Source organism: Lissotriton vulgaris, chromosome 9, assembly GCF_964263255.1.
Source record: "Lissotriton vulgaris chromosome 9, aLisVul1.2, whole genome shotgun sequence".
In the NCBI taxonomy this organism is placed as follows: Eukaryota; Metazoa; Chordata; class Amphibia; order Caudata; family Salamandridae; genus Lissotriton; species Lissotriton vulgaris.
The window spans coordinates 721,487,989-721,514,934 of record NC_141697.1 but is presented as its reverse complement, the minus strand read 5'-3'; the positions used below and the strand labels follow the sequence as shown (position 1 = coordinate 721,514,934).

The 26,946-nt window shown below is 45.9% G+C and overlaps 1 protein-coding gene across 3 annotated transcripts in view; it reads left to right on the top strand.

The window, feature by feature from the left end:
* Window positions 1-26,946, top strand: part of DMPK (DM1 protein kinase) — an 809,400-nt gene that overhangs the window by 385,626 nt on the left and 396,828 nt on the right. For all 3 annotated transcript variants that reach the window (XM_086938460.1, XM_086938459.1, XM_086938458.1), the window contains exons 3-4: window positions 4,899-4,982; window positions 24,578-24,673. In XM_086938460.1, the coding sequence (XP_086794586.1) occupies window positions 4,899-4,982; window positions 24,578-24,673 (180 nt within the window). The remainder of the gene's footprint in view (window positions 1-4,898; window positions 4,983-24,577; window positions 24,674-26,946) is intronic.

The window sequence follows — 26,946 nt, the reverse complement described above, 5'->3', positions numbered from 1 at the left end:
GTAAGGGAACTCCAACACCAGCTGGTCATTGTGCTCCTCCTACGTATCCGTTCGAGGCTTTGCAGCTAGATTTTATCCACATGGAAAGATGCAACAACTTGAAATATGTTTTAGTGGTTGTTTGCTCTTTTTCTAGATGGGTAGAAGCTTATCCCCTTAAGGACAATACTGCTTTGTCTACAGAGAAAGTCCTGATAAAAGAATTTTTCCCGAGGTTTGGAATGCAGAGAATTATCTGGATTGACAATGGGAGTGAATTTGTGGGTCAAGTCATGAAGAGAGTGTGTGAGGGACTAGGAATTCGGCAGAAATTCCACGCTGCAAATCACCCCCAATCAGCTGGTTTAGTCAAGTGCTATAACGGCACTCTTAAATTGAAATTGGCCAAAATCCAAGCGAGCACTGGTTTGCAATGGCCAGATGCTTTGCCTTTAGCGCTTTTGTCCACAAGAATGACTGTACATTCGAGAATGGGTCTGAGTCCGTATGAAGTAGTCTTTGGTTGCCCAGCAAATATTTGGGGTGTGCCAAGACCAATTAGATTTAGTGAGATTGAACATCCTGTGTTGCTTGACTACTTGCGCGAACTGACGACTAAATTGCGTGTTTTACACCAACAGGTGCACGATAGCCTACCACAAGCTACTGAGGATCCAGGCCATTCTATTGAACCTGGAACGTGGGTGTTCGTCAGAAACTTTCAGCGGAGCAAGAACGATCAGCCCCGCTGGACGGGACCCTTTCAAGTCCTCCTGTCTACACGTCCTGCGGTCCGAGTACAAGCCAAGCGAAACTGGATCCACGGCGTACACTGTAAGCGCGCACCATAGCCCTAACCGTACGATAAGTGGGTCCAGGAGGGACTTCCAGACTCTGAAACAGACACTGCTCCACGATTTTTGCCATTCAGCGATGCTCGTTTGATTGGTACGAACTCTGAAAGACAAAGCGACGATCTTTTACAAGAAGCTGTGCCTCCTTCGAATCGATTGAACACTACCGAGTCTGAACTCCTGTTTAAAGATCAAGAATTGTCTGGAAGAAGCCGCTATAATTTGTGACCGAGAGTCATGGACAAATAATATAAATAAAGTTTTTTTATGATTTTTCTGTTTGCACGTTAACTCTCCACCGAGGATCTACTCATTTTTGTTTTTCGAACCGCCATCCGGGTTCAGCTGTAGGGTCGCGGTTGCCGAAAGTCTTTGGAGTGCAAGCCTGAGACACTAGGTCGAGGGTTCTGGTTGGCCCAAGGGAGTTGCCCTGGGTTGACAGAGGCATTCCTTAGCATAGAACACCCTACCATCGCGAGCAGCATATTTAGTTAAGGATGGATTTCTTCGAGTTGGAGAGACCTGCACGCACATTGATTTTTAGAAAAAAGATATGTAAATTGATCTCAAAGAAACGTTTTCTAATACCGTGTGTATTTTTGCTATTGAGTTTAATGATATTCATAATTGGTTATGTGACATTCTCTTTCAAAGTAGCGTTTGTTCCCACTGTGCAACCTACACCTCCACCTACTATTTCTTCTCATTCTTTTCATCCTTTGCCTGAACACGAGGTAGTTAGACGACTGGAATTTGCCAATAATTCCTTTATTCAACTTTTGCATCAACACCAGTTAGTGATGAACACGACAAACTGTTGTATCTGTGGTCTAATGCCCCATACGACTGATAAAGGTATTCCGTACTTAGTTTTGCCTTTTAGTTTGAATGGTTCGATTTGGGCTTACAGAACGATGTTTATTTATGCCCATAGTGTCTATCCCCTACGTTCACCGAAGGACAATCCGAAGAATAGTGCTGTTGCAAGAGGCATAGTCGACATGGTTAAAGGGACTAATGCCATTGAAACTATTCCGATGGATGAGAGACAACCATATAGTGGTTGGGATATTACTGGATATGGAGTTAGTCTGAGTGTTAACCAGCGAGCGAAAAGTTCTCCACCGATTTGGATAGTGCCCCATCAGGGTCGCTATTGTCTGCAGGGTAATGGTAAGAATCCGAGAGCTCAGTTAGGGAAGAGCGTTTGTACTGACACCTATGTATTTACGTCTCAGTCTTCCCCAGCATTTTTAGCCGCTAAGGGTACCTACTTTGTTTGCTATGACAAAGCATATACATGGTTGCCCCCTGATTTTTCGGGCACATGTTTTGTTTCTTTCCTGTTGCCTCCCACTTTTACAGCTGCGGCAGATTTCCATAAGACGAGAGTTTCTAGAGGTTCTTTAGTCAAGAAGACACTGCAGGGCAAGAGTTGGGAGATTTCTTTAAGGGTTTTCTGCCGTTCTGGGGACCCATGGCTAATAGCAGGAATATTCGCCTGTTGACGAGAGTGGTTGAGTCCACCATAGTCGAAACTGCCGGTGCCCTTAGTAACTTGACTGCTGAGCTCCAGTCGGATAGACTTATGACACTTCAAAATAGAGTTGCCCTTGATGTCATACTAGCAGATCGAGGTGGAGTTTGTAAACTGATTCAATCGAGCTGCTGCGTTTTCATTCCAGACAACGCTCCGTCAGTTTTCCAGGCCATTTCCAAGCTACATAAGATCTCCGATTCTGTCCATTTGGACAAAGGAGATTGGTCGTTGATGGGATGGTTATGGGGATTGATATCCACTTGGGGTTGGAAGATTTTGATGGTCATTGGGATGGTCTTAGTTATCCTTTTCCTGTTCTGTCTCTGTGTACAGTGTGCTCCTGCTATTTGTGGCCTCTGTGCTACTTTGTGTGTAAGGAGACCTGTCCAGAGAGAGGTACTAAGTAATAGGATGATGGTACAGCAACATATCGATGATCTGATGAATATAGATCCGGATTCAGATTGACATGGGTTTGGGTCTGTTGCCTATGTAAGGGCAAAAGGAGGGTCTGTAGTTCCGTGGTTCGTGAGTGAGTTTCGATGGTTCCGAACCCGTACAATTAAGGTCGTTGGAAATAGACGATTTTGGTGTCAGCAGACCGCAAACGACGAGTGTAGTGTGTCTGAGTGTTTTCGCGTGAATCGATCAATGAGAACACTCCGTATTCGAGGATTTCGTTTGAACCTTCGGGTTCCATTTTGTGTACGGCAGCCATTTTGTATGGTTGTCCTCACATAGGCCGATGACTGCGGCCGAGCGAGTCCTTGAGACACATATGCCTTAGCTGAGTTCCGAATGACCTGGCCGAACTGACTCTGTGCCCGAGGCTGACCTCGCTGAGCCAGTTCCTTGTTAAGCAGCTGGTCTGATAAAGATCAAAGAGTAGGACATGCCCGAGTTTACAGTACACTGCACCCACCTTTCTATCTCACTTCCAATCTGTTTCTGCCTTTCCTTTACGACACAATCATTGATTTGGGTTGAGGGTTTTATGATGGGTTTGTCCGGCCTGATCCGACAAGAAACCTGGAATGTGCTTGGTCATTTCTGGTGGGCTGGACAACGGAAAGTGGGATTGTCGTCATACGCTACTTTTGAATTGTCACACTCTCATTGGTCAGTTTGTATGAATGCAATGCTAATTTAGAATGTTGCCTGAGGCTTGATTTTTGGCATAAAAGACCATGCTCCGCTCATTGAATTTGTGCAGTCTCTAGCGAACCAGCCGTGTGTGCTTCGTAGATCTCTGTTCCTGGTTGCAGCCAATAAACTTTGGTCTTTGACGTCATCAAGAAGTATCCCGTGTCTCTGTTTGCCAAAGCAGGGGAACTCGAAGGTATCGGGCGTTTTCCCTGACGCCGCTGGGTTTTAAAACCCGGTCCTTCACAAGATAGAGTGTGTGGATCTGTGGACAGAACCGGAGGCCGCTCTGACAGTTAGTAAAACACTGTTAAAGAGGTGGTACCGACAATACAAAAGGGATCAACAGCTGGTATTCTCCTCATATGGCACTCTGACCAACTCCTTCCTTACGATCAAGGTAGACTATACCTTGGAACAGTATTTAGACGAAATAGAGCCTCCCTTGCCTCAAAGGTGTACATGCAGTTCAGTCTACTAATCGATTATTTTACTGGCAAATGAGCTAGTAAACAGAGCCCTACAGTACATACCTGCCCTAGCTGTGGGGTAGATAGGGAGTCCGAGGTGCATGTTCTGTTTTTCTGCCCAGCATATGTTAAAAATAGGAAAAAGTGGATTATTTCTGTTGTTGGCTTCTTGGTGTTAGGGATTATCAAATTGCTTTCTTGTGTTTTGCTGTATCCCGCTTTTTACTTTCAATATGGAGGTGTAGGCAAAAGATGTGCCCCTAAATGTTTGTTCATTTTAACTAATGTATGGCAGTTTAATCTGCCATATGTATACTGTATGTATTCGCTTCTTAATAATTGATGGTGTTTAATTCACGTCATGTAATTTTATTCGTTAAGTTAATGAAGTAAAGTAAGAAAATCTAATAAATAACAACAGTACACGAGTCCTAATGAGCTCATTCAGAATATAGCGTAAGTGGTATCTAAAATAAGAAAAGGCATTTGTTCCAATACAACACTCATTTATATATATACTGAACTGGTAATCAATCAATAATGTTAAATTAATGGCTTTATGGAGACCAGCATGCGTACATCATCTCTATTGCCAGATCTGTACCCTTTTATTTTCCCACCTTTGGACCTCATTTAGCCAACATTACAAATTCAAGTTTCTTGCCAGCTACATAACAGGTTCATTTGTGTGGTTGTAATAAGTAACTACTGAGGTAATTTAGAAGTCAACAAATAAAACGTTTGAGTTCTTATTTGTATAGTAAAGCAATCTTCGTGCTCCTAAGGATATGACCTTTCACCTTTACATCTGCAGACATGACTCGAATGCATAGGACACACGCTCATCTCTTAGAGGTATACATTTGCAATCCTTTCTCTAACAGTGTTTCCCGTTGGTTTAATCCCTTTAAGGTTGCAGTTGTGAAAATGAAGAGGACAACACAGGTCTATGCCATGAAGATCATGAACAAGTGGGATATGCTCAAGAGGGGCGAGGTAAGAGGGGCATGTGGAAGTTGGCTGATTTAAGAAATATATTTTGCGGTGTGCTTAGGTAGGAGGGACACGTTGACGTCCAATGAGAGAGAGTCTTGGTAAATTAAATAAATTAAGCTTCTTTGCGTCATCACAGCTTCTGTTGCCCATTGACGGCAAAGTGCTAAGGGAAGCCTGAGATAAGGGGGATTTAAAAAACAAGTGCTTTAATATGACATTTTAAAATGACCCATGCTACTCTCGAGTTCCTGAAGTAAGACAAGGCAAGTGAGATTCACAGAAAGGGGCCGCAAGGGTTACATAGGCAAATGGGGAATAGGATATTATATTATTCTTTAAGAGTTTCATGCTCTTACAAGTTTTATATTCACAAACAAATTCACTTTTCCTCAAAAAAGAATAATAATAATCTTGTTTCAGCCAGTGAAGCTGCAGTGCTGGTGGTGCTTGTGCAAAGTTTGGTAGACCCTTGCAGGTGTGTCTGGGTGTGTGAAGGCTTTTCATGATGAACAACATTTTATTGTCTAGTGGAGATGGCTGCTGCAGACCTTACCCGTTGAGTAGCAACAAGTCACTCAGAGACATTGCATCAGAACTAGTTGTTGCATGCCATTCTGTTCCGAGAAGACAACATGTCCACCCTTAGCTCATAAGAACACATCATTGCCCCAAGGAGAAAATCACTTAAGCATCTGTCTATTACAGGACATGTTTGTACTTACTTCCCAAAGTTACCAAAAGAAGTACACCCTGTTGCTCAGCTCAGACCACCAATCTGAACTACAACAAGCCCAAATCCAACAACCACCCCCAACCAACCCTACAAAGAAAATGGAACAAAATCACCACCGAACAGATCTCCTCTTCGCTTCTTCTAAACCCCCCAACCCACTCCTCAAACCCCGACCAAGCCGCCACCAACCTCACCCTATGGCTATCCAACAGCGCCAACATCCTAGCACCACTGAAAAAACGACAAAGCAAACTTGGCAGCAAGAAGGCCTCCTGGTTCAACGATGATCTTAAGAAATCCAAGAAACTCTGCCGCTCCCTTGAGAAGGCCTGGAAAAAAGACCCAACCACCAGCACCAAGGACGCCTTCAAAAACGCCACCCGCATACACCACCAACTGATCCGAAAGGCCAAGAAAACCGCCTTCAAGGACCGACTAGATAACAACGCCCACAACAGCAAGGAACTTTTCAACATCGTCAAGGAATTTACCAATCCCTCGGCCAACTCTAACGACATTACCCCATCCCAAGCCCTCTGCGACTCCCTAGCCTCATTCTTCCACAACAAAATTGCTGACATCCACAACAGCTTCGACAACCAACCCGGAGACCAACCCACCCAACCATCTGCTGGACCCTCACCCCCCTCGAACATCCTTACCGACTGGAACCCAATCTCCACTGAGGACACCATCCGCCTGATGAACTCCATCCACTCAGGATCCACCACAGACCCATACCCTCACCACATCTTCAACAAAGCAGACTCCATCATAGCACCGCACCTCCGAGACGTCATCAACTGCTCCCTCAACTCCGCCACCTTCCCGGAAAGCTGGAAACACGCTGAACTCAGCGCCCTTCTGAAAAAACCCACAGCGGACCCCACCGAACTCAAAAACTACCGCCCCATCTCGCTCCTTCCATTCCCGGCCAAAGTCATCGAGAAAGCTGTCAACAACCAGCTCGCCGCCTTCCTCGAAGCCAACAAATCCCTCGACCCCTCACAGTCCGGCTTCCGAGCAAAACACAGCACGGAGACCGCCCTCATCGCAGCAACAGACGACATTCGAACTCTACTGGACAATGGAGACACAGTCGCCCTCATCCTCCTCGACCTCTCCGCAGCCTTTGACACAGTCTGCCATAGCACCCTTCTACAACGCCTCAGAAACATCGGAATCCAAGGAAAAGCACTAGAATGGATCACCTCTTTCCTCACCGGAAGAACCCAGAGAGTCCGCCTTCCACCATTCAAGTCAGAGGCCACTGAAGTCATCTGCGGCGTACCACAAGGATATTCACTCAGCCCCACCCTTTTCAACGTTTACATGAGCCCCCTCGCGGCCATCGCCCACCAACACAACCTCAACATCATCTCCTACGCGGATGACACTCAACTGATCCTATCACTCACCAATGACCCCAGCACCGCCAAAACTAACCTCCACGAAGGAATGAAAGAAGTAGCCGAATGGATGAAACACAGCCGTCTGAAACTGAACTCAGATAAAACAGAAGTCCTCATCTTAGGTACCTCCCCCTCAGCATGGGACGACTCTTGGTGGCCAGAAGCCCTTGAAAAAGCACCCATCCCGACAGACCACGCACGGAACCTGGGCGTCATCCTGGATTCCTCACTTTCGATGAACAGACAAGTCAACGCCGTCTCTTCATCCTGCTTCAACATTCTTCGCATTCTCAAAAAAACATTTCGTTGGATCCCCACCGAAACTAGGAAAACGGTCACCCACGCTCTGGTCACGAGCCGACTGGACTATGGAAACACCCTCTACGCCGGTACTACCGCTAAACTCCAGAAAAAACTCCAACGAATCCAAAACGCCTCAGCCAGGATCATACTAGACATCCCGCGTAAAGAACATATCTCTGGCCACCTGAAAAACCTCCACTGGCTTCCCGTCAATAAGAGGATGACTTTCCGGCTCCTAACCCACGCACACAAAGCACTCTACGAAATCGGACCAGAATGCCTCAACACACGACTGTCCTTCTACACCCCCTCCCGCCAGCTACAATCATCCAACCAAGCCCTTGCCACTGTACCTCGCATCAACAAAACCACCATGGGAGGTAGATCCTTCTCCTACCTAGCAGCTAAAACCTGGAACTCACTTCCCACTTACCTTCGCCTTACCCAGAACCACCTAGAATTCAGAAAGCAACTTAAAACGTGGATATTTGACAAGTAATTCCCCTCCCCTCCTCAAGCGCCTTGAGACCCTCTGGGTATGTAGCGCGCTATATAAATTCTCTGACTTGACTTGACTTGACATCTGTCTTGAGTATTTCACGTTTCATACTATTAGAAGGCATATTTCGGAAGAGGATCATAGAATTTAGCATGTATGACTCTGCTTAAATTCCAACACAGGTCTTGGTCCCCTTTCCCTTCTCTTGATGAAACAAGCAGGGAGAAGGTAAGGGCATAACATGCTGACTTGGCATCAGTAAGTCCATTGGAATCCACTCGACCTTCAAAGATTGTCCATCCATTCATTTTTTTTAAATGAAAATATTTAATGGGTTTTAAAAACATGGAGAGAAAGGTACAACCAACAGTATACTATGATGGATTCACATTTTGCCTTAGAGGATCAAAGTGGCATATCCAGTAACTGAATCCAGTGGGCGCATTATCATATAAAACATGTACTTGTGCATATATACAGGCGTTTGTCGAATCTGCGTAACAAAAGGTGTGGTGTACAAACTTGGGTAGAGGGGGGCGTACGGGGGAGGTACGTTGGGATCCCTGCCATGGAAGCAATCTTAGACAAAGATATAGTGGATGTGCAGGCAGGGTCTTTCAGTGAGAAAGGAGTGAGGCAGTATGTTATAAATAAGCAAAGTTGGGGGGGCAAAGGCGGGAAGTGGCAGGTGTTCAAGAAGTGCAGGTCCTTTACAGAGGGTGATCATCGTTATCCCTCTGTGGTGTAGAAAGTGCGAAAGAAGGGTAGCCTATTGAGGAGAGATAGGTTGCTTGAGGAGACCCCAGGGTTCCTCATATCGGGCCTCCTCTTCCGCCCTCCGCATTTGCAGACCACACCATACCAGGCTGCCAGAGAAGGAGTCGTTGGGGAGTCCCAATGCAAGGTGAGGGTACTTTTGGCAAGGAGGAGGACCAGGGAAGTAAAGCAGGAGCGCACTTTGTGGGGCTTGCACTGCTTGAAGATGGCAAGCGAGCACTTCCAATGTGTAGGGATTGATGAGCTCTGTGACCTGGCGTTATGTGCTCTGTACCCTCCCCCAGAAATGGTGAAGAGCTGGGCAGGGCCAAGTCATGTGTTGTAAGTCTGCACCTGGAGCCTAAGTGCTGGCTTGTTCCTCCATTCATATATACCATATTGATCGGCCAGGTGTGTGGTCAAAAACTAGACCCAACCATGGTCATCATCATCAAATTCTTATTTTCGGTCAAATAAGACCATAAAAGCACAGAGATTCATATCACAGTTAAAATATTAGCAAGAACAATACACATAAGCAATCACACTGTCAAATTTAATCAGACAGCAGCTTTAAAAAATTCAAAGTATAAAAGAATAATACATCTTGATGTCAAGGAAACAATTTCATAAGCAAAACTGCAAACATGCAATTAGATGGCTTAGACAACACAGGAGATAAAAACATTTGTAACGAGAATACAATAATACTGCGAAACCAGGTTCTAGGTGTTGTTTACAGCTGAGGTTTAATCAAATCAGGCAACACACCCCAAACTGATGCCAGAAGGTTGCTGTGGACTTGTTCAATATAATGTCTCAGCGCCAGTGGCTCCTGCTATTAGGGCCTGCAGCGCAGCTGTTCTGACCAGGCCCTGCTTAAATATCTTGCAGTTGCAAACATTTGAGGCAGACGTGTCAGATTTTAATATACGTACAGCACCCAAGCAGTGTTTCACTTCTAAGTTACTGCAGAGGGGAAGAATCCACCTGGATCTAGGTTTCTTATACTTGTGGTAGACCAATACAAAATGCACCTCGGTTTACAGTGCATTAGGGCAAAAGGGGCAGTCACATTTTTGTTCCCCCTCGTTACACCATCTTGAGATAAAACCCCTGAGTGGCATTGTACTAACCCATAATCGAATATACAGTGATTTTGCAATGGGACAGCTTTCTATCGGAAAACTGCTCATAGTGCAGGAAGCATGTGTGGCTTAAAGATTTATCCAGCAGTTCATCTACTCCCAATAAATGTGTTTGACCCAGTTGGCATGGTTCGCCCTCAGCTTCCTGGGATCTTCCCAAAAACCACGAGCTTTAGCTCACTGCATAAGGTTTTCACAGCTTTGATCAGTGGCTTGGTGTATTGGTTATCTATTAGCAGTAACTACTGGAATGCAGCTTTAAAAGGGACCAGCTGCTGGGTTGTCCAGATTCTGCCCCAGTAGGTCAGCATTTTTAATAGGCATGGGCGGAAAATCCGTTCCGCTCGCGGATTTTGCGGATTTTCGGGAAATCCGCAATCCGCGAGATTTGCGAATCTCCCGCAAAATCCGCAAATCCGCGAGCAGCGGATTTTGCTCGCACTGCTCGCACTGTTCGCGTGAGTTCGCGTGAGTTCGCGCCCCGCGAATAAGTGCAAAATTGCAGAAATACGATCTTAGCAAAACTGAAAGTAACTACTTACCAGGTTCAAAAGTTCAGGCTCATCATTAGTAGCCATTTCCTGTAGTGCTTCCTGAGGGGCCCCTCCAGAGTTCAGTTGCCAGTTGAAACTATTATGTGACCCTGCTCTGAACCTCAGAATAGTTACACATATGCCACAAAGGTCCTGAATTACAGCTAAGGGAGACAAGCAGGAGCCAGGCTGGAAGTTAAAATCCATTAATCAGCCCCTAATTCATTATTGTCAGTTGGGGCAGGGCAGGTGTTGTAACTAATTTTGCAACAATGAAAGCACTTAGCAAGTGCAAAAGATCACTAATCAGGGCGCACTAAGGAAGCAGGTGCCAGCTAAAAAAATATTCTGTGACACATTAATCAGCCCCAAATTAATTCAGGTCACTTGAGGCAGGGAAGGTGTGCTTTGCTTTGCCGAAAATAATGTACACTGGACAACCAGAGGGTGTGGTGATGAAACAGAGGGTGGCATGGGTGGGCCAGAGGGTGGCATGAGTAGTCAGAGAGTGGCAGTGGTGACAGAGAGTGGCAGTGATGAAGAAGAGTGTCCCAAACAGGCTGGACACGTAGAAACAACAAGTTCGCGAAACTTGCGACCCGACAGGTAAGTTCGCAATTTGCGAAAGTGTACAAAACCCTTGCGAACTGGCAGAAACACGGGCGAACACAAAAAAAAAAAATCCGCAAATTCGCGGGAATTCGCGGATTTTGCGGATTGCGAATCCGCAAATCCGCAAAATTCGCGAACGCGAGATCCGCAAAATTCGCTCATGCTTAATTTTTAAAGGAGCAACTTGAACAATCCTTTTGAGGCACAAATCCCATCTTGAAGGTATGAGTGGGGTGCTGTTAGGGACTCTCAGAACTGATCTTATACATTTGTTTACTGTTATTTTTAGTTGTGAGGTATCTCCTAAGCCCTGCATTTCTGCTCCATACAATGCACCTCCCATAACCATCAATCTATATACCTCCAGGGCGAGCAACACAGCTCTGATAGTCGGTGCTTTACATTTCCTGATGATGACCTCTGCTCCATGTGTTAATATGGAACTGCCTGATCTATGCTAGGACCTTTCAGTCTTCTTATTTCTAAAAGTGTCATGAGGGTTGATGGCCATACATTTAGATTTGCCTTCATTGGTCTCAAGTCCTCGGTCCCTGCTGAATCCCACAAAGTAGTTTAGCAATTCCTGCAAGCCCATAGTGTTACGTGAGACCAGCAGGGTATCATCTGCAAATAGCAGAACAATGGTGCGATCAACATCTATCCTGGCGACATCATGCTGGCATTTTTCCAGAGTTTCCACAGCACCATTTTTGAACAAGGAAAACAATGAGGGAGCAAGGACGCCGCCCTGTCTATTAACAGGGATCCTAGGGGAAAGGCTGTCCTGTGTGCTCCACCTGACTTGGGCAAATGTATTTGTGTGAAGTCTAGCAAGGAGATTAAGTAGATCGTGTGGAATCCCCCAATCCAGAGAGTGTGCCTCGGTACTAGATTGAATGCTGCCCTGATGTTCATAAAAGCCACATATATATGGTCCCTGTTGATGGTAATGTACTTCCAGTCGATGGTCATAAAATGAAAAATGTGATCTTTAGTACCTATATTCTTGCGAAAGCCCACCTGCAGGTATGGCAGGATCAGATGTTTTTCCATCCACTCCTATAAATGAAATAAGACCTACCTGCAGAAAATGTTCTGGGTATTATCAATGAGGATGATTTGCCTATAGTTTGGAGAGCCTCTTTTGGACCCTTTTTGTGGATTAGGACAATGATGGCCCCATGAGTCTGGCATTTCCTTCCCATGCAGCACAGCATTGCTCAGCTTGTTCAGGTAGGGTACCCAGATTTCAGACTCAGAATGGAATAAGTCCATTAGGATGGTATCAGGGACTTTCTTCTTTCTCATACGGGAAAGGGCACCGTTAGCTTCCTCAAATAAAAAATCAGAAAAAAGGGGACAGATGGGGGGCGCTAGAGAGCGCGCAAGCAGAATGGGCGCACTGATGTGGGGCTCCTGCTACCTGGGACCTAGATCCTTTCTTTACCCTGTGTAAATGAGCACAAAATTAGCTGTATAAAGGCGGTGGACGGACGGTCTGGCCCTCTCTCCACTCATTGTGAAGAAGGAAGAGTTTTGTGACTCCTGGCCAACGCGACAGTTCTCTAAAGTTATGACCGGGCAGGCTGCTGGAACGGGGAGGAGCCGAGTAGCGGCACCGGTTGGCAGGCGAGTCCGTGGTCTCGCACGAGGTTACTGGGCCACGCGGTGGGCAGGCGCCTGAGAGCGGCAACACAGCGCATGAGATCGCCTACACGGTATAAACGGACTTCGCCCTGAAAGCGGAGACTGCGGGAGGGGGTAAGGGGCACAGCGGCGTAAAGAATGCGGGAGAGCGGCGCAGAGAGATGGAGCAGACAGCATAGGAGACGCGCCATAGCCTTATGTACCTGTGACGGGTACGGAAGAAACAGCTGACAGGACCTGCTGTGTGAGGTGGGTATACACAGAGATCTGCGGCGCAGCAGCAACGATTGGGCGCCTGAGCGAGCTCAGGAAGAGCTGCGGGCGCCGTTAGGAAGCAGAGACGTGCTCGAAGAGGCCTGGGCTAGAGCCGCACTTCCCCCCCCTCTCATACTTGGTCAGCAACAAGAGAGTCTGCTTGCAGCGCTGGGGAGGTGGTCAGGAGGGCGCGGAGAGTGGCATCGATTCCACATAGCTCTAGCCGTGGGTAGGCACATGACAACTCTGTGCAAGGAGAGAGGAGTTGCAGGGCATTGTGGTGACGTGAGGGGTGTGGGGCAGTCCCCCCTCCACATATGCATTACAGAGGGGCAGTACTGGGAGCCAGCGAAGGTGTTGGATATGGGGGATACCCCCAAATTGCAGGACAATAAGGCTTATTGGTTCTAAGAGGCCCCTGACCTGAAATCTGCGTCTGCTGTGGAGAGCGGAACTGTGTTGTGGCCTGCGTGCACGCAGTGGCCGTGTGCTGCAAAAAGAGGCTGGCCTACTGCCTCGCCAAGTTAGTGGACCTACAAAGCACCAGCGAAGCACCGGACTGACGGGGAGAAGGAGGCCCCAGAGAGTGGCAGATTGCATGACACCAAGGGCATGCTGTACGGTGCCGCGACTTAGGAAGAACGTGCAGGAAAGAACACTGGTGCGCCCTTCCGCTCCTTGGGGGGACGGAGAGACAAATTAAAGGGTGGCCCACACACACTCGAGGCCCCACCGCACTGAAACTGTGTGACGGCACCCATTGAAGGATTCCTACAGTCTATATTTGTGCCTGTGCCCTGTCAGAACAATGGGAAAAACTGAAACCAGACAACCCAAATGGAGCTTTGACGCGGCAAAGAAAGGAAACAAGCAAGTGCATGACGCGCGTGTGCCGGAAGCCGATGCACATACCAGCAGTGGAGCTGCATCACAGACATCGGATATGAACAATATATTGCAGGAAATGCATCAGGGATTTGCGACGGTGGTGGACAACGTGGATGCTATTGCGCATAAACTGGAAGGCCATGAAGATCGCATCAAGGAGGCAGAGCATCGCATATCAGATGCTGACGATGTTGCTGCCAGTCATACAACACAGCTGACAAGAATAGACAGACTCCTACGAACGATAGCAGCTAAGAACGAGGATTTGGAGGCCCGAAGCAAACTAAATAACATCTGCGTAATTGGAATACCGGAGTCGACCAATACTGGTAGAATGGAGGACTAAATTGAGAAAATGCTGCTAACAGCTATCAGATCTGAAGCATTCTCCTAGCAGTTCATAGTCGAGCGAGCACACAGAACACTTGGTCCGCACCCGGCACCTGGTAGCACTCCGCAGCCCTTCATTGCGAGATTGCTGAATTATAGAGACCGCGACGAAGATTAGTAATGAACATTTGCCAGAACAACGTCATGATTCCGGAGGCGAGATTTTATGGTCGGTTAAGTAGCAGAGGCCAGACTGTCCAGATGAAGATAAGTCAGTTCTACATTGACTCATTTGCAGTTTTTGTTATTAAAGTTCCAGGGGCCGCTTCCCCCCCACAGATCCTGGCATGCCACTACAGAGATGCTCAAGGGAAGTGGAGAAACTGCGTAGCTGTCTGGATATGCCCCCCAAAGGGCATTCCCCCACGAAAATGCATTGCGCACCATGTAAAGGGGTTTGGAACAAGTGGGGACAGAGGAGGGGGGAGGGTTGTTAGATTCTGCCAAAATTGGGTTGCTTCAGTGGGAGGGGGGTGGGAAGGAACGAAGTTGGGGTGTTCGGTTCGTAACGGTAATTGAGAACGAGGCTTCACCCGTAAGGGAATAAATAATGGGAGGGAAGAGTGTAGTACAGCATCAGAGCAGATTCATTTTGATGTATGTAAGCAGATGCAGAACTGGGAGAGTGATACCATGATGGCCATAGTGACACAGATAGAGACAACCCAACGTGACTGACACAAACCTGGATACATCGAATATTCTTACATGGAATGCGAGAGGGCTGGGGGACCCCAGGAAGAGAAGGAATATATTATCTTATCTTGATAGACACCATGTGCCTGTGATGCATGAAGGAAACCCATTTTGCACGTCAGAAACAACACTCCTTTGCCGCCAGGTGGGCGGAGCATAGGATATTTTCCTCCTACTCCACATAGGCACAGGGTACAGCGATCCTGATTAAGAAACAGGTCCCCTTCCTATTGTTAGGCAACCTATGGGATTCGTAGGGCAGGTATTGCATTGCATGGGGCAGGTTGGGTACCACGACAGTGACGTTGGCATGTTGTTACGGGCCGAATATGGATGATGCAGGTTTCTTTGACACACTGTGGGCCAAAATATTTGAGATAGACTCCACATATGTCATTTGGGGAGGGGACTTCAATGTGACTTATTGTCCTGGCCTGGACAGATCCCACCCCGCTCCACATCATTACACTAAAGCGCAAGCGACCCTGAAGCAAGTTGTTGATGTCTATTAGTTGACTGATGCGTGGAGACACGGACATCCGGAGGCAAGGGAGGGTTCACATTTTACTGCGCAGGCGCGCTCATGGGCTCGCCTGGATTATTTCTTGGTGTCTAGAAGGACAGCTCCGGCAATAGTTACAGTGAAAAACTTGGTGAGGTCCTACTTGGATCATGCGCCAGTTATGATGGCACTCTGTTCAGCACAAGCATCCTTCAGGGAGAAGCTGACAGAATATATGGAGAAGACCCAGAGGGAGGCGCCGTTTAGGGGTAGATACTGGGTGGCCCGACATTATGGGGAAGGGGATAGGCCTGGAAAGGCACTGGCACTGAAAGTAAGACAGCTCTGCTGCAGCAGCTACGTAATGGAAGTGACGCATTCCTGTGCCATTAAAGAACACTTTACACCACGACCAGGCAGAGTGACCTAGACTTGGATGGATTCCTGGGAGAAGTAGCGCTGGGCTGGCTGAGTGACGTACAGAGGACATTTCTATGCACCCCATTTGAACTTGATGAGGTGTGTGAGGCCATTATGGGTCTGCAATCTGGGAAGGCCACAGGGACGGATGGCATTCCGGCTGAATTTTATAAAACGTGTGTGGACCTACTGGCCTCTATTCTTAGAGAAGTGTACGAGGATGCACTGGAAGTCGGACAGCTGCCAGCTTCCATGAGGGAAGCGCTAATATTATCATTGCTAAAGCCGGGAAACTACTGCAGTTCATACAGGCCGCTATCGCTCTTAAATTGCGATGCCAAAATACTGGCTAAGTTGATAGCGACGCGCTTGAGCCTCATAAAGGAGCACTTGATATTACCTGATCAATCGGGGTTTGTACCTGGTAGGGCCACTTCCGATAACCTGAGGACGCTGTTTGCCGTATTAAACAATGTTGCACCTGAGCTGCCAATGGCAGCAATTTTTTGGGACGCCACCAAAGCGTTCAATTCCATTGAATTGGATAATATTCTTGGGGTAATGAGGCACATGGGTTTTCTCCCGCTTTTCTTGTCCTGAATCCAACTGCTATACTGCTTACCAGTGGCAAAGGTCCTTGTAAATGGGCAAACGTCACGAACTTTTGAAATCACTAGAGGGACGTGGCAAGGCTGTCCCCTTTCCCCATTACTATTCGCAATAGCAACAGAACCGCTGGCGGCAAGGCTACGGCAACACCACAATGACAAGGCCTTACGATGTACCTTGCGCCAGGTACTGGTCTCAATGTACGCTGATGACATCACTCTATATGTCTGAGACCCACAGCAAAATTTAAAGGAGTTACTAAGGGAATTTATTGTTTTGGGCAGCTTTCAGGTATACAAAGAAATTGGGGTAAATCGTGTATTTTTCCATTGACTGCAGCTATGACACGATTCTCGCTGGATTTCCCCCTGGAGTGGTGTGGGGAAGACTTGAAATACCTAGGGATCTGGGTTACCAGAAATAGAGATGAACTTATGAGACCTAATTATGGCACGGCCATGGACCAAATAATGGACAATGTCACACGCTGGGTTGCATTGCAGCTCTCAATGGCTGGCCGGGCTTTATTGATTAAAATGGTGGTGCTCCCATGGCTCCTGTATCCATTTATGAACATCCCCTTTCATCCGGGTGCACATTTTTTTAGACTACTGAGAACGGAAATGCTACGGCTGGTGTGGGGAGGTAAACAGCCCAGAATACAATGGGAGGTGATGATAAGGCCATTCGCAGGGAGGGTTTGGTATACCACATTTTTAGCTTTATTTCCTGAGTGCTCAGGCCCACTTCGCCTGGTTTTGGGTGAAACAGGCGAAATACATGCCACAAGTAGCAGAGGAACACTGGCTTGCTCACCCCACACCAATAGAAGGAGCACTGTATATAAGAGTACCAAAGGCTGACAAGACTGCCAATGCACTCACGGGTACCATAGCAGCATGGCAACACATACAACTTAAACTGGAGGCGCCTATGATGTATAAGCCCTTACTGCCACTCACTTACCACCCCGCTATGCCGTTGTTACAGGAAGGGATCTTTAGGGATTTCCAAAGGCGTACCCTGGTGCATACTTGGGGGGATCTATACATGAGGGCCAATTCTGTAGCGTCAACCACATGTTCCAAACAGTACAGAAGACGCCATTAGACACTTTCTTATATCTCAAACTGAGAATCGGGATAAAATCCATCACTCCTGAATTCCCGGCAGAGCCCCCAGTATTAGCTCCACTACAATTATACTAGAGAGAGACAAGCCTACACAATTGGTCTCATTAATATACAGAGCGGTACACACACAAATAGCGCCTGAGCCTCCGCCATCGTGTACGAAATGGGACGGGGAGCTAGGGCTCGTACTGACTGACGAACAGTGGAAGTGGAGCTGTGTGCAAACCGAGCGAGTATCGGCCAGCAGTAGGTTGAGAATAATTCATTATAAATTCTTACACAGAATGTACTATACACCGGCCAAGATGCATAGGTTCAAATTAAGAGATGATGACAGCTGTGACATATGCCGTATGGTGGGGGCAGACTTCCTTCATCTAGCATGGGAGTGCCCTGTTGTGCATGTGTTTCAAGCACTGCGGAAAATGAAGACACACCTGTAGAGGCTACACCGCTGATGGCGCTGCTGGGATATGTCAAGCCACTCCGACCTGAACACCGTAAATTTGTCGCGCTGGCGCTACTAATGGCTAAGAGAAGGATGGCGTGCCAATGGGGGAGGGGTAGGGTGCCTAAGTTTAAAGAATGGATCTCATATTTGATAATGTGCCAGGAACGACTCTCGACATATACGGAGCAACTACCAGTGGCCTCCAGGACCAGAAACGTTTGGGCCCCATTGCAGTGTTATTTATTAGCCCATCCGAGAGAAAGGGAATGTTAGCACAATAAGCACTGTGCAGAGAAATGTAATAGGAGGTGGGTGGTGAGATGTGTGTTGAGATAAACTGGCTGTGCAACTTAAACAACAAACTGTAGTTGGTTGACGCTGATTGTCGAGGACACTTCGAAATACGTAGATACTAGTTATATTTGCTGACATGGGAGGCTGCATGTACGTGCATGGAAACTTCATTGTGGACTTGTAGGAATGGGATGCCTAGCTCTCTCACGACACATGTTATTATTTCTTATACCGCTGTATTATTGATGTAATGTGACTGGCTATCTGTGAAATAATTGCATTGCTAAGATGTACCTGGTCTGTAACAGTAACATTTGGAAGATGCTAAGAAGGAACTGTGCTTTTGCAAAATAATAAAAAGAAGTTAAAAGTAAAAATCTGAAAAAGTGGTGCTTGAGGCAAAGGGGGCAGGTGTCACCGTCACTAAACTGTCACCCATGTCCTCCCCCTGAGGATGGTTTCCTTTGCTCACAGTCCCATTCAAGCTGTATAGTTCTTTTAACTGATCAACCCATAGATCCACTAGGACATGCGCGTCAAGAGAGGTGGAGGGATGTATGATGTTACAACGCATGCTTTTACAACGCATGCCTTTACAACGTGGTTTTTACAACGCATGCCTTTACAACGCATAGTGCTTTGGGGCGCTGGATAGTGAATAGTTTAATTTACTATTCCAACTCCAGTCCCCGTGGATAGTTGGGAAGGTGTTGGATAGTACATTAAACCTATTCCCTATTCTAGAGCGCCCCCCAGCGCAATGCGTTGTAATGGTTTGCGTTGTAAAAGTTGTGTCGTAATGGTAGTGCGTTGTAAAAGTTTAGTTGTAAAGGTTGTTTACCGAGGTGGAGCCACCATTGCTGTTTCTTGCCACTAATTTCCAGAAGGATCTATAATCACGTTTCCTCAGAACTTCTAGCATTTTGCTCCACTGTCCCTCTTCCTATTGGCCCTTAGTGTTGGTCAGTGTGGCCGTGTAGGTCTTTGTAGCCCTCAATATATCTATGTTTGCGCCTTCATTGATGGCCTCGATTAGTCCCCCGTTTGCCATTCTACACTCCTTGGTAAACAAAGGGCAACGCGCAGAGGCAGTATGTCCTTTTTTGCTCTGCTTTATGAGATAATTTTTAATGGTGCCAAAGAACTCCCTAAGCTAGAAAATAATAATAAAGATAATCTGGATGACATTCCGGTTCCTTACAGAGTCCACTTATAAGGATTTTTTTCTGAGGTTTTTGTTCCTTTAGTTTTGGTCTTAGTATTGTGGTTGCACTCGACAATCAATGTATCATGATTGTAATTCATTTATATAGTCGCATTGTCTTGAGTTGTGATTCGTATCTATCATGTTTCTATGTGTTTATAATGCCTTTGCACTGGACACTTTTATGGTTCATTGAACTGAAATAAAGTTGATTGATTGAACTCCCTATGCTTGCTGTTAAACATGGCTGCGTCCCAGTCGAGGTGATTATAAGTTCCAAAATGGTCTACAAATGATTGGTAGATCGTTTGCAACAACCCGAGTATCTATGGTGATATTGGTCCACTTTATGTTCCTGCAATTATTAGTAAGAGTCAGTGGCATTGTGGGGGATGTCATTAAGTTGCTCAGGGGATTTGCGAAACAGGTCTAGTTTAAAAGCAGTGACAAGTGAATTATGGTCACTGTCCTCACGGGTGACAACTTCCATATCTATCATATAGTGCCATAGTCTTAGATCAAGCAGGATATAATCTATGTGATTGTTGTACATGCCTCTCTTGAAGGTAAAAAGAGGTTGATTGTCAGATCAAGTGCACCCATTGGCAGCTTTCAAGCCAAGGTCTAAACAAAGGTGGAAAACTTAATTCATGACTTTTGGCCCTTTCAGTGCCAGTTTACTTGTAATTTGAGGGATGCCCCACTCCTCGACCTCATCTGTCGTTAAGGCTGGTAGAGGTTCAAGGGGTTCAAATAAAGTGTTACAGTCTCCAGCCATTATCAAGAGCCAGGAATTATGTATACTGCCCTCTACTAATGTTTGGAGTGCATGTATGGTTAAGGATTCCCCACTAACTAGACTATCCTGTAGGTGTCAATCACAACTAGTTGTTTTAGTTCTGCAGAACTGTCAAATGTCAGGTGAATGCCTAAGATGTTCCTTGATCCTGAGTCGAATTGTTCCACATTGAAGTTGTGGAATTGTTCTGCCGTATTATTAAGCCTCCTAAGGCTTTCCCAGATGTAGCTGGGATGGCGTTTACAAAGTAGGTGAAATAACCTGGCCTATAAATTTGCTATCTCACATGTTTCCTGTAACAAAATGATATGGTGGCTATCCATATATTCCCCACATTCCAGGTTATTTTGTTTAGTCTGTAGCCCTGCGCCATTCCATGGCATAAATTTGACTTCAGGATTTTGACTCCCCTCAGGTGTGGCTGACAACGGGGATGTATGATGGGCCAAGGGAACTGACTAAGATTGTCTGGTTGATAACTCTTATATGATATTGTGCATGTTTGACCTCCTGCTCCCCAATAGAGGAACCCACTGGTTGCTAAGCCAGGCTTTGGCCAATAATGGATAACACCGCATAAGTCTTAGCGCACGTTTTGGGAATGTCCTGGAAAAGTCAGTTTACATCAGATGGAGCCTGGGAACCTGGACTAACCGGCCTTGTTTCATGTGCTGTACTTTGGATCAACATACGTACAAAGAGTGGTCCAATTGACCGACGAACTTCTCGAGGAGGAAAACAAAATTAGAAAACAACCCACAATTATTGAATTGAACAATGACCAGGTCAACTTGGTTATCAAAAAGATTTATATAATGAAATAATCACAAGTTCGCAATTTCAATGGTTTCTCCAAAGTGAAAAGGTGAATAAGGTACTCAAGGTAGTTCTCTTGACGTAATGGAGATGTGATAGTAAAGATAAAATACAATGTTTACAATATTTACAATGATGAAAGCGACCTGTCTAACAATGTATCAAAAGACTGGCTAAAAAACTCAAGTAATGCAATGCCATAAAAGGATGATAATTTCTATGCTTCTGGGCTGAATGAGTATTGACCTATTTCCCTTTAGCTTTATTCCTTGACAAACCACTGGGCACTGACGTGCCTTTCTCCAATTTTACTTCAGTATCCATAGCGTCCAACATTTTCTTGTACCTGGAGCGACCTAGCCACATCACCTAACCCCTTCGATGCTGGTGACGGAACCATTCCGGCATCAGTCACGGTTGAGCTGTGCTGATGAGGGAATGGTTCCGTCACAACCACACCCTAATCATAAAATAGCAGCACAGCAGGAACATTCCTGTAGCAGCGATGTGGTTAAACCCCAAAGTCTATCAGACAGTGCTCCACTGAGGTGAGCCTTATTGCCACATCCTTGTAGTCACGCCCCCTATCACCCTGTACTATTATTGATGGTATTTCTACCTACCTTGTAGGTTGCTCCTCCAATGGTCCTGATGAAGACCCCATTGTAAGGGATGAATTACCTTCCTTTAGTTTCTGGGGTCGAAATGTTGACTTTGCTTACATTCGGACCTCTTCTTACCCATTCAGCCCAGAAGCTGAGAATTTATCATACATTTATGGCATTGCATTACTCGGGTTGTTTAACCAGTCTTTTGATACATTCTTAGGCAGGTCTCTTTCATCATTGTAAATATTGTAAACATTGTATTTTAGCTTTACTTTCATATCTCCATCACTTCACGAGTACTACCTTGAGCACCTTCTTCACCTTTTCACTTTGTAGCAACTGTTGAAATTGCGAAATTGTGATTATGTCATTATATACATTTTTTTGATAACCAAGTTGACCTGGTCATTGTTCAATACAATTATTGTGGGTTGTTTTCTAATGTTGTTTTCCTCCTTGAGAAGTTCACCGTCTGAGGGACAAATTGTGGGCAATTTTCTGGATATGGAGGTTCCAGCATACCTTTGCCACCAGCTGAAATGATTACATGAGGGCAATTTTGCACAAATTAGGTATGGCAAAAACAGTGAACTCACTGCTCCATACCTGTAGAAAGAGTCGTACGCCAAGGCTGTGTCCTTGCCCCCACCCTTTTTTGCCTCTTTATTAATGGTTTAGTTGAGTCGTTGATTGCAGGGAAGGATATTGATGCCCCTAAGCTGGCGAACTGTAAAATACCTGCTATGATGTTCGCCGATGACACCCTCCTACTCTCAAAGTCACCCATGGGAATTCAGAGGGACCTTGATATTTTTTATGTTTTTTCTAAAAATAGAGGGCTGGAGATCAACCTACAGAAAACTAAATTCATGGTATTTAATGCAAGCAATAGCACCTGGTCAAATCCTCGCCTAGATGGGAAACCCCTGGAGGGGGTGTACGTTTTATAATATCTTGTTATCACGCTCACTGAAAAAATGGACTGGGGTGCCCATACTAAGAAAGCAAGTTTAAAGCTGGCCCAGACAAGGGGGCACTGACAAAGGTATATAGGAGCTGCACCCATAAAGTTGTTGGCCCGGCAATGGAAATTTATAAAGCTCAAGCCAGGTGTGCCGCCCTGTATGGAGCTGAAATCTGGGGCCACTGTCCATCTTGCTCTATATCAAGAATTGAGAACTCTTTTGCCAAGCAATTAGTTGGTCTTCCCCCAAGCTCCCCGCTTACACCGCTTCTCAGGGACCTTGGGATTAGACAAATTGCAGATGAAGCCGCTCTTAGACATCTTTTATTTTGGCAACGTCTATGGAGTACCCTGGAGATGGCAGCATTCAGTGAAGAGATGTGATGTACTGAGCCTACAGGGTGGGGGCAAACTACCATGGCTGGGTTTTATTAAGAACACTCTCGTGGCCATGGGCAGGGGCAACTTGTGGAACAATGCAGAAGAAATCTGCTCTACAACATCGAGGAAGGACCTGGGAGCTATAGGGAGTCCCAACTTGCCCAGATACAGGAGAGGTCTTTGTCTGGTTCACTTTCTTTAGGGTTTTTAGAAGTAAACAATCAATACAGACTAGAGCCTGCCCTGGATGATATCCAGCTGGTCCTTGCCAAGGAGTTATTTTTGCAGTTCAGGAATGGGGTGCTCCCGTTGCTTGCTTTTACAAATAAGTGGGCAGGTTCATACAATTTGGGTTTTCCTACCTGTAGCAATGAAGCGGAGACGGAACATCATGTAATATTTCTCCATCAAAGATACAAGAAGGTGAGGCATTGATGGGTTGTACAGCTATGCATAAATATGGGAACCAACCACTGCACTGAGGTTTTTAGGATATTGAAATATGACACTCACAAGCAGATTGTATATTAAATATCACGTTTTTTTAAATTCTCTATGTGGTCTGCACGTAGAGCCATCCGAAATATGGGCCTAAAGGATTGTCAGTGGGTCGGTGAAGTGTCTCACAACAGTGAAAGCTGCACAGTAACACTCCCACCACACACTTCCTGCCCATGTATGCTGGTGTCAGTTGTCATCAACACTGGTTCCACCCTAATGCGGCTGGGCTTCTTGTCGCGGCAGGACGGGCAGTATACTAATCCAACAAACAAGTTATCCTCTTGATAGAAGCCTCGCACAGGAATAGCAGACTGTTGTACCAGATGTGGCCATTTTTTATATATTGTGTGCGACTGCTCAGGACTGACACACTGACCCAGTTGATGTTCAAATGTAATCTCCTTACACCTGAGACGTGCCTTGTGGGACTCAAGGGACTCAAGACACAAACTAAAGGTAAAGTGAACTGCCGACACATAGATCTGCCAACACATAGATCTGGCACTACTGTTAGCTAAACATCAGATTGAGATTACAAGGAGCTGCCGATGCTGAAAATTATGACTTGGAAATCAGGGTTACTGAGAGAGGCGATAGCAGAAAATGAGGCTATTGGAGCTTTAAGTGTAAGGCGGGAAAAGACATTTCACTCATGGCTTGAGACATAGTACTACCACAGGTCACACCAAAGTCTAATGAATTGCCTACTTGACCGAATTGCCGCTTCGGTTCGTCCAGATCATTGCATGTGATAAACTTTGTCTTTTTCCCTGTGGGTGGACGGAGCACTACCTTAAATTACTACGTTTTTAAAATAAGTGACCCAGTACACTGCATAAAAACAATTGTTATATCTTATTATTGATAAATGATACTTTTCTGAAAAAAATGGTTGTTCTGCCATTTTGGTAAGCTTTGTATCTCAATTATATGTTGACCACAACAAGTCTAGCTGACGTAAACTAAGATGAAATTTTGTTTAATCTCCTTTTGTCTAAAAACGGCCGCCATTTGCTCATAACGTTCTCTTATTCTTCACAGGTAGCCTGCTTCCGGGAGGAGCGGGATGTCCTGGTAAATGGAGACAAGCGCTGGATCACTCAACTGCACTTTGCGTTTCAGGATGAGAACTACCTGGTAAGTGCAGCAGCTCGCAGGTTGTGTGCCTGTGGCACTCACAGTGCTCTTTGTCAGAGGGTTTCTTCCAATTCGTGCTCCATTGGCACCTCATAGCTGACGGTGACCAAGAACTTGTGGACAATCAAAAAAGCAGGGTTGAACCATAACATTATTGTAGTCATTAAAAGTAAAATAATTTGGACAAGAACACAAAATGTGACAAATATATCCAGCATTAAACAGCAAAGGTATTCAGGAACATGTGCATAAGTGAAAAAAAAATTAACATTAACAGCTAATGTAAATATTAAAAAATAACAAGGTGGGGTATTTTATATACCAATGACATACCAAAAACCTCAAATGGTATCCCACATACTGTTGTTACCCAGCTCAGCAGAAGTCTTTTCATCAACCTTAGAAAAGTGAAAACATGACTCAGTACCACCACATAAAAAAAATTTGACCACCAGGTTACACACTAGTCTAGAGCAGGTGTAATAATCAATTGAACCCCGTCCAATTCCAATTGGGCGGATGGGGGAGGTGGTAAAAAGCTGTCTGAGCCAGTTAGGGGCACGGCCCGATGCCTGAGCAGGATAAACCCATCCTTTTTTTAATTATATGTTGCCTGTTTCTAGTGGGTTTGTGCTCCCAGAGAGGGAGGGGTGATGGAGGAAGAAAGACTGATGGGCCCATACGGGTTTGAGGCCTGCTTGGGTTTACCCACACCCTTTCTTTTAAATTACATTTTCCCTGGTGTATGGTTGGTCTTCTGCCCCTTTGGGGGAAATTATTGGGGGTAACCTCCCCATTAGTCCCCCTAGGGGAGGTTTAAAGACTGCTGGGCCTGTTATGAGGTGGGGGAACTGCCTTATGTCTGGGCAGGCCATGCCCACCACATGTTTTTTTTTAGTTATGTTTTAACTGGTGTCTACTGGGCTTTCTGTCTCCCCCCTCAACGCCCACCTGTGGCCAGATTAGCAGCAAACCCCCCAGTTGCTACCCAAGTGGGTGGATAGACAGATTCTTTCTTTTACTTTAAGGAGGAGCACTAACCCCTGTTTGTTTTGTTAGGGGTGTTTATCTGCAAAAATCACTACGTAGCCACCTCCCCCCGCCCCCCCCCCCAAGATGGCAATCTAGGACAAGGACAGTAGGGAAAGGCACGTACCATTTCTGGACATTGGCTTACCACAGACAGACCTAGCACACATGCTACATTTGCGTGTTAACTGGGCCAGAAAAAAGTCAGGATACCAGTTTCACATGTAGTTGGATTATTAAGGCATGAGGCTCCATTGTGCTGAGAAATCATGTAGGAATCAATCCCAAAATAAAACCTTTGACTTAAATGACTGAACAGAGACCACCATGTAAAACGATTTAATAAAAAGATCAAACACGTATTCCCCAAAGGAATGATAAAGGGAGGATGCTGATGGCACTGGACCACTTTTGACACAGGAGCCTACCACTCCTTCCTTTACAAAACATTTTTTATACAAGATCTGTGTGACAATCTGTTACTATAAGTTAAAGAAACTACAGCACATCAAGAGCGAGAACTGAATATTGGGTGAAATATAACAAATGAACTTCAGAAAGGTAAAGCGATCTTCAGTACCAGCAGAAGAAATTCAGGGATCGCACATTGGTCATAGCGAAAGCCTCCAGAGACAATTCTCACCCTTGTTTTAAATTGAAGTTAGAATACATCAATTGGAGAGTAGAATGTTTTATCTGGCAACTGACAATCCTCTTACGTAGGGGTGGGCGTAGTTTGCGAAGTAGAGCTACGCGAAGTGCACTTTGCACTACGCGAGCTACGCGTAGCACTACGCGAACTGCGTAATAGCATGTTCGCACTGTGCAAGATATCGTTTTCAATGATTGCACAGTGCGGACAAGCATCCGGCACTGTACAATCATTGAAAAGGGCATCTTGCACAGTGTGAGCTGTACTTGTCTGCCGCTCGAGTAGATTTTTACTCGAGCTGCAGCTTTCTCAACGCGGACGGGTAGTTTCTCATCGCGAGCGATCGCGAGCATGCGCGACTACTGGCAATGAGAACCTGACCTCCCCGCGTTGAGAATCTCGCCGGGAGGTTTATTTTCCATGCTCGCAATCAGCAACTTGATGTTGCTGATCGTAAACAAGGAAAAAGTCTCGCGAGGATGTCATTTTGCTTGCTAGCGATCGCCAACTTGACGTTGAGGACCGCGAGCAAGCAAAAAATGACCGCCGCACTATGCTACGCATGTTCGCACTGTGCTACGTGCAGTTCGCG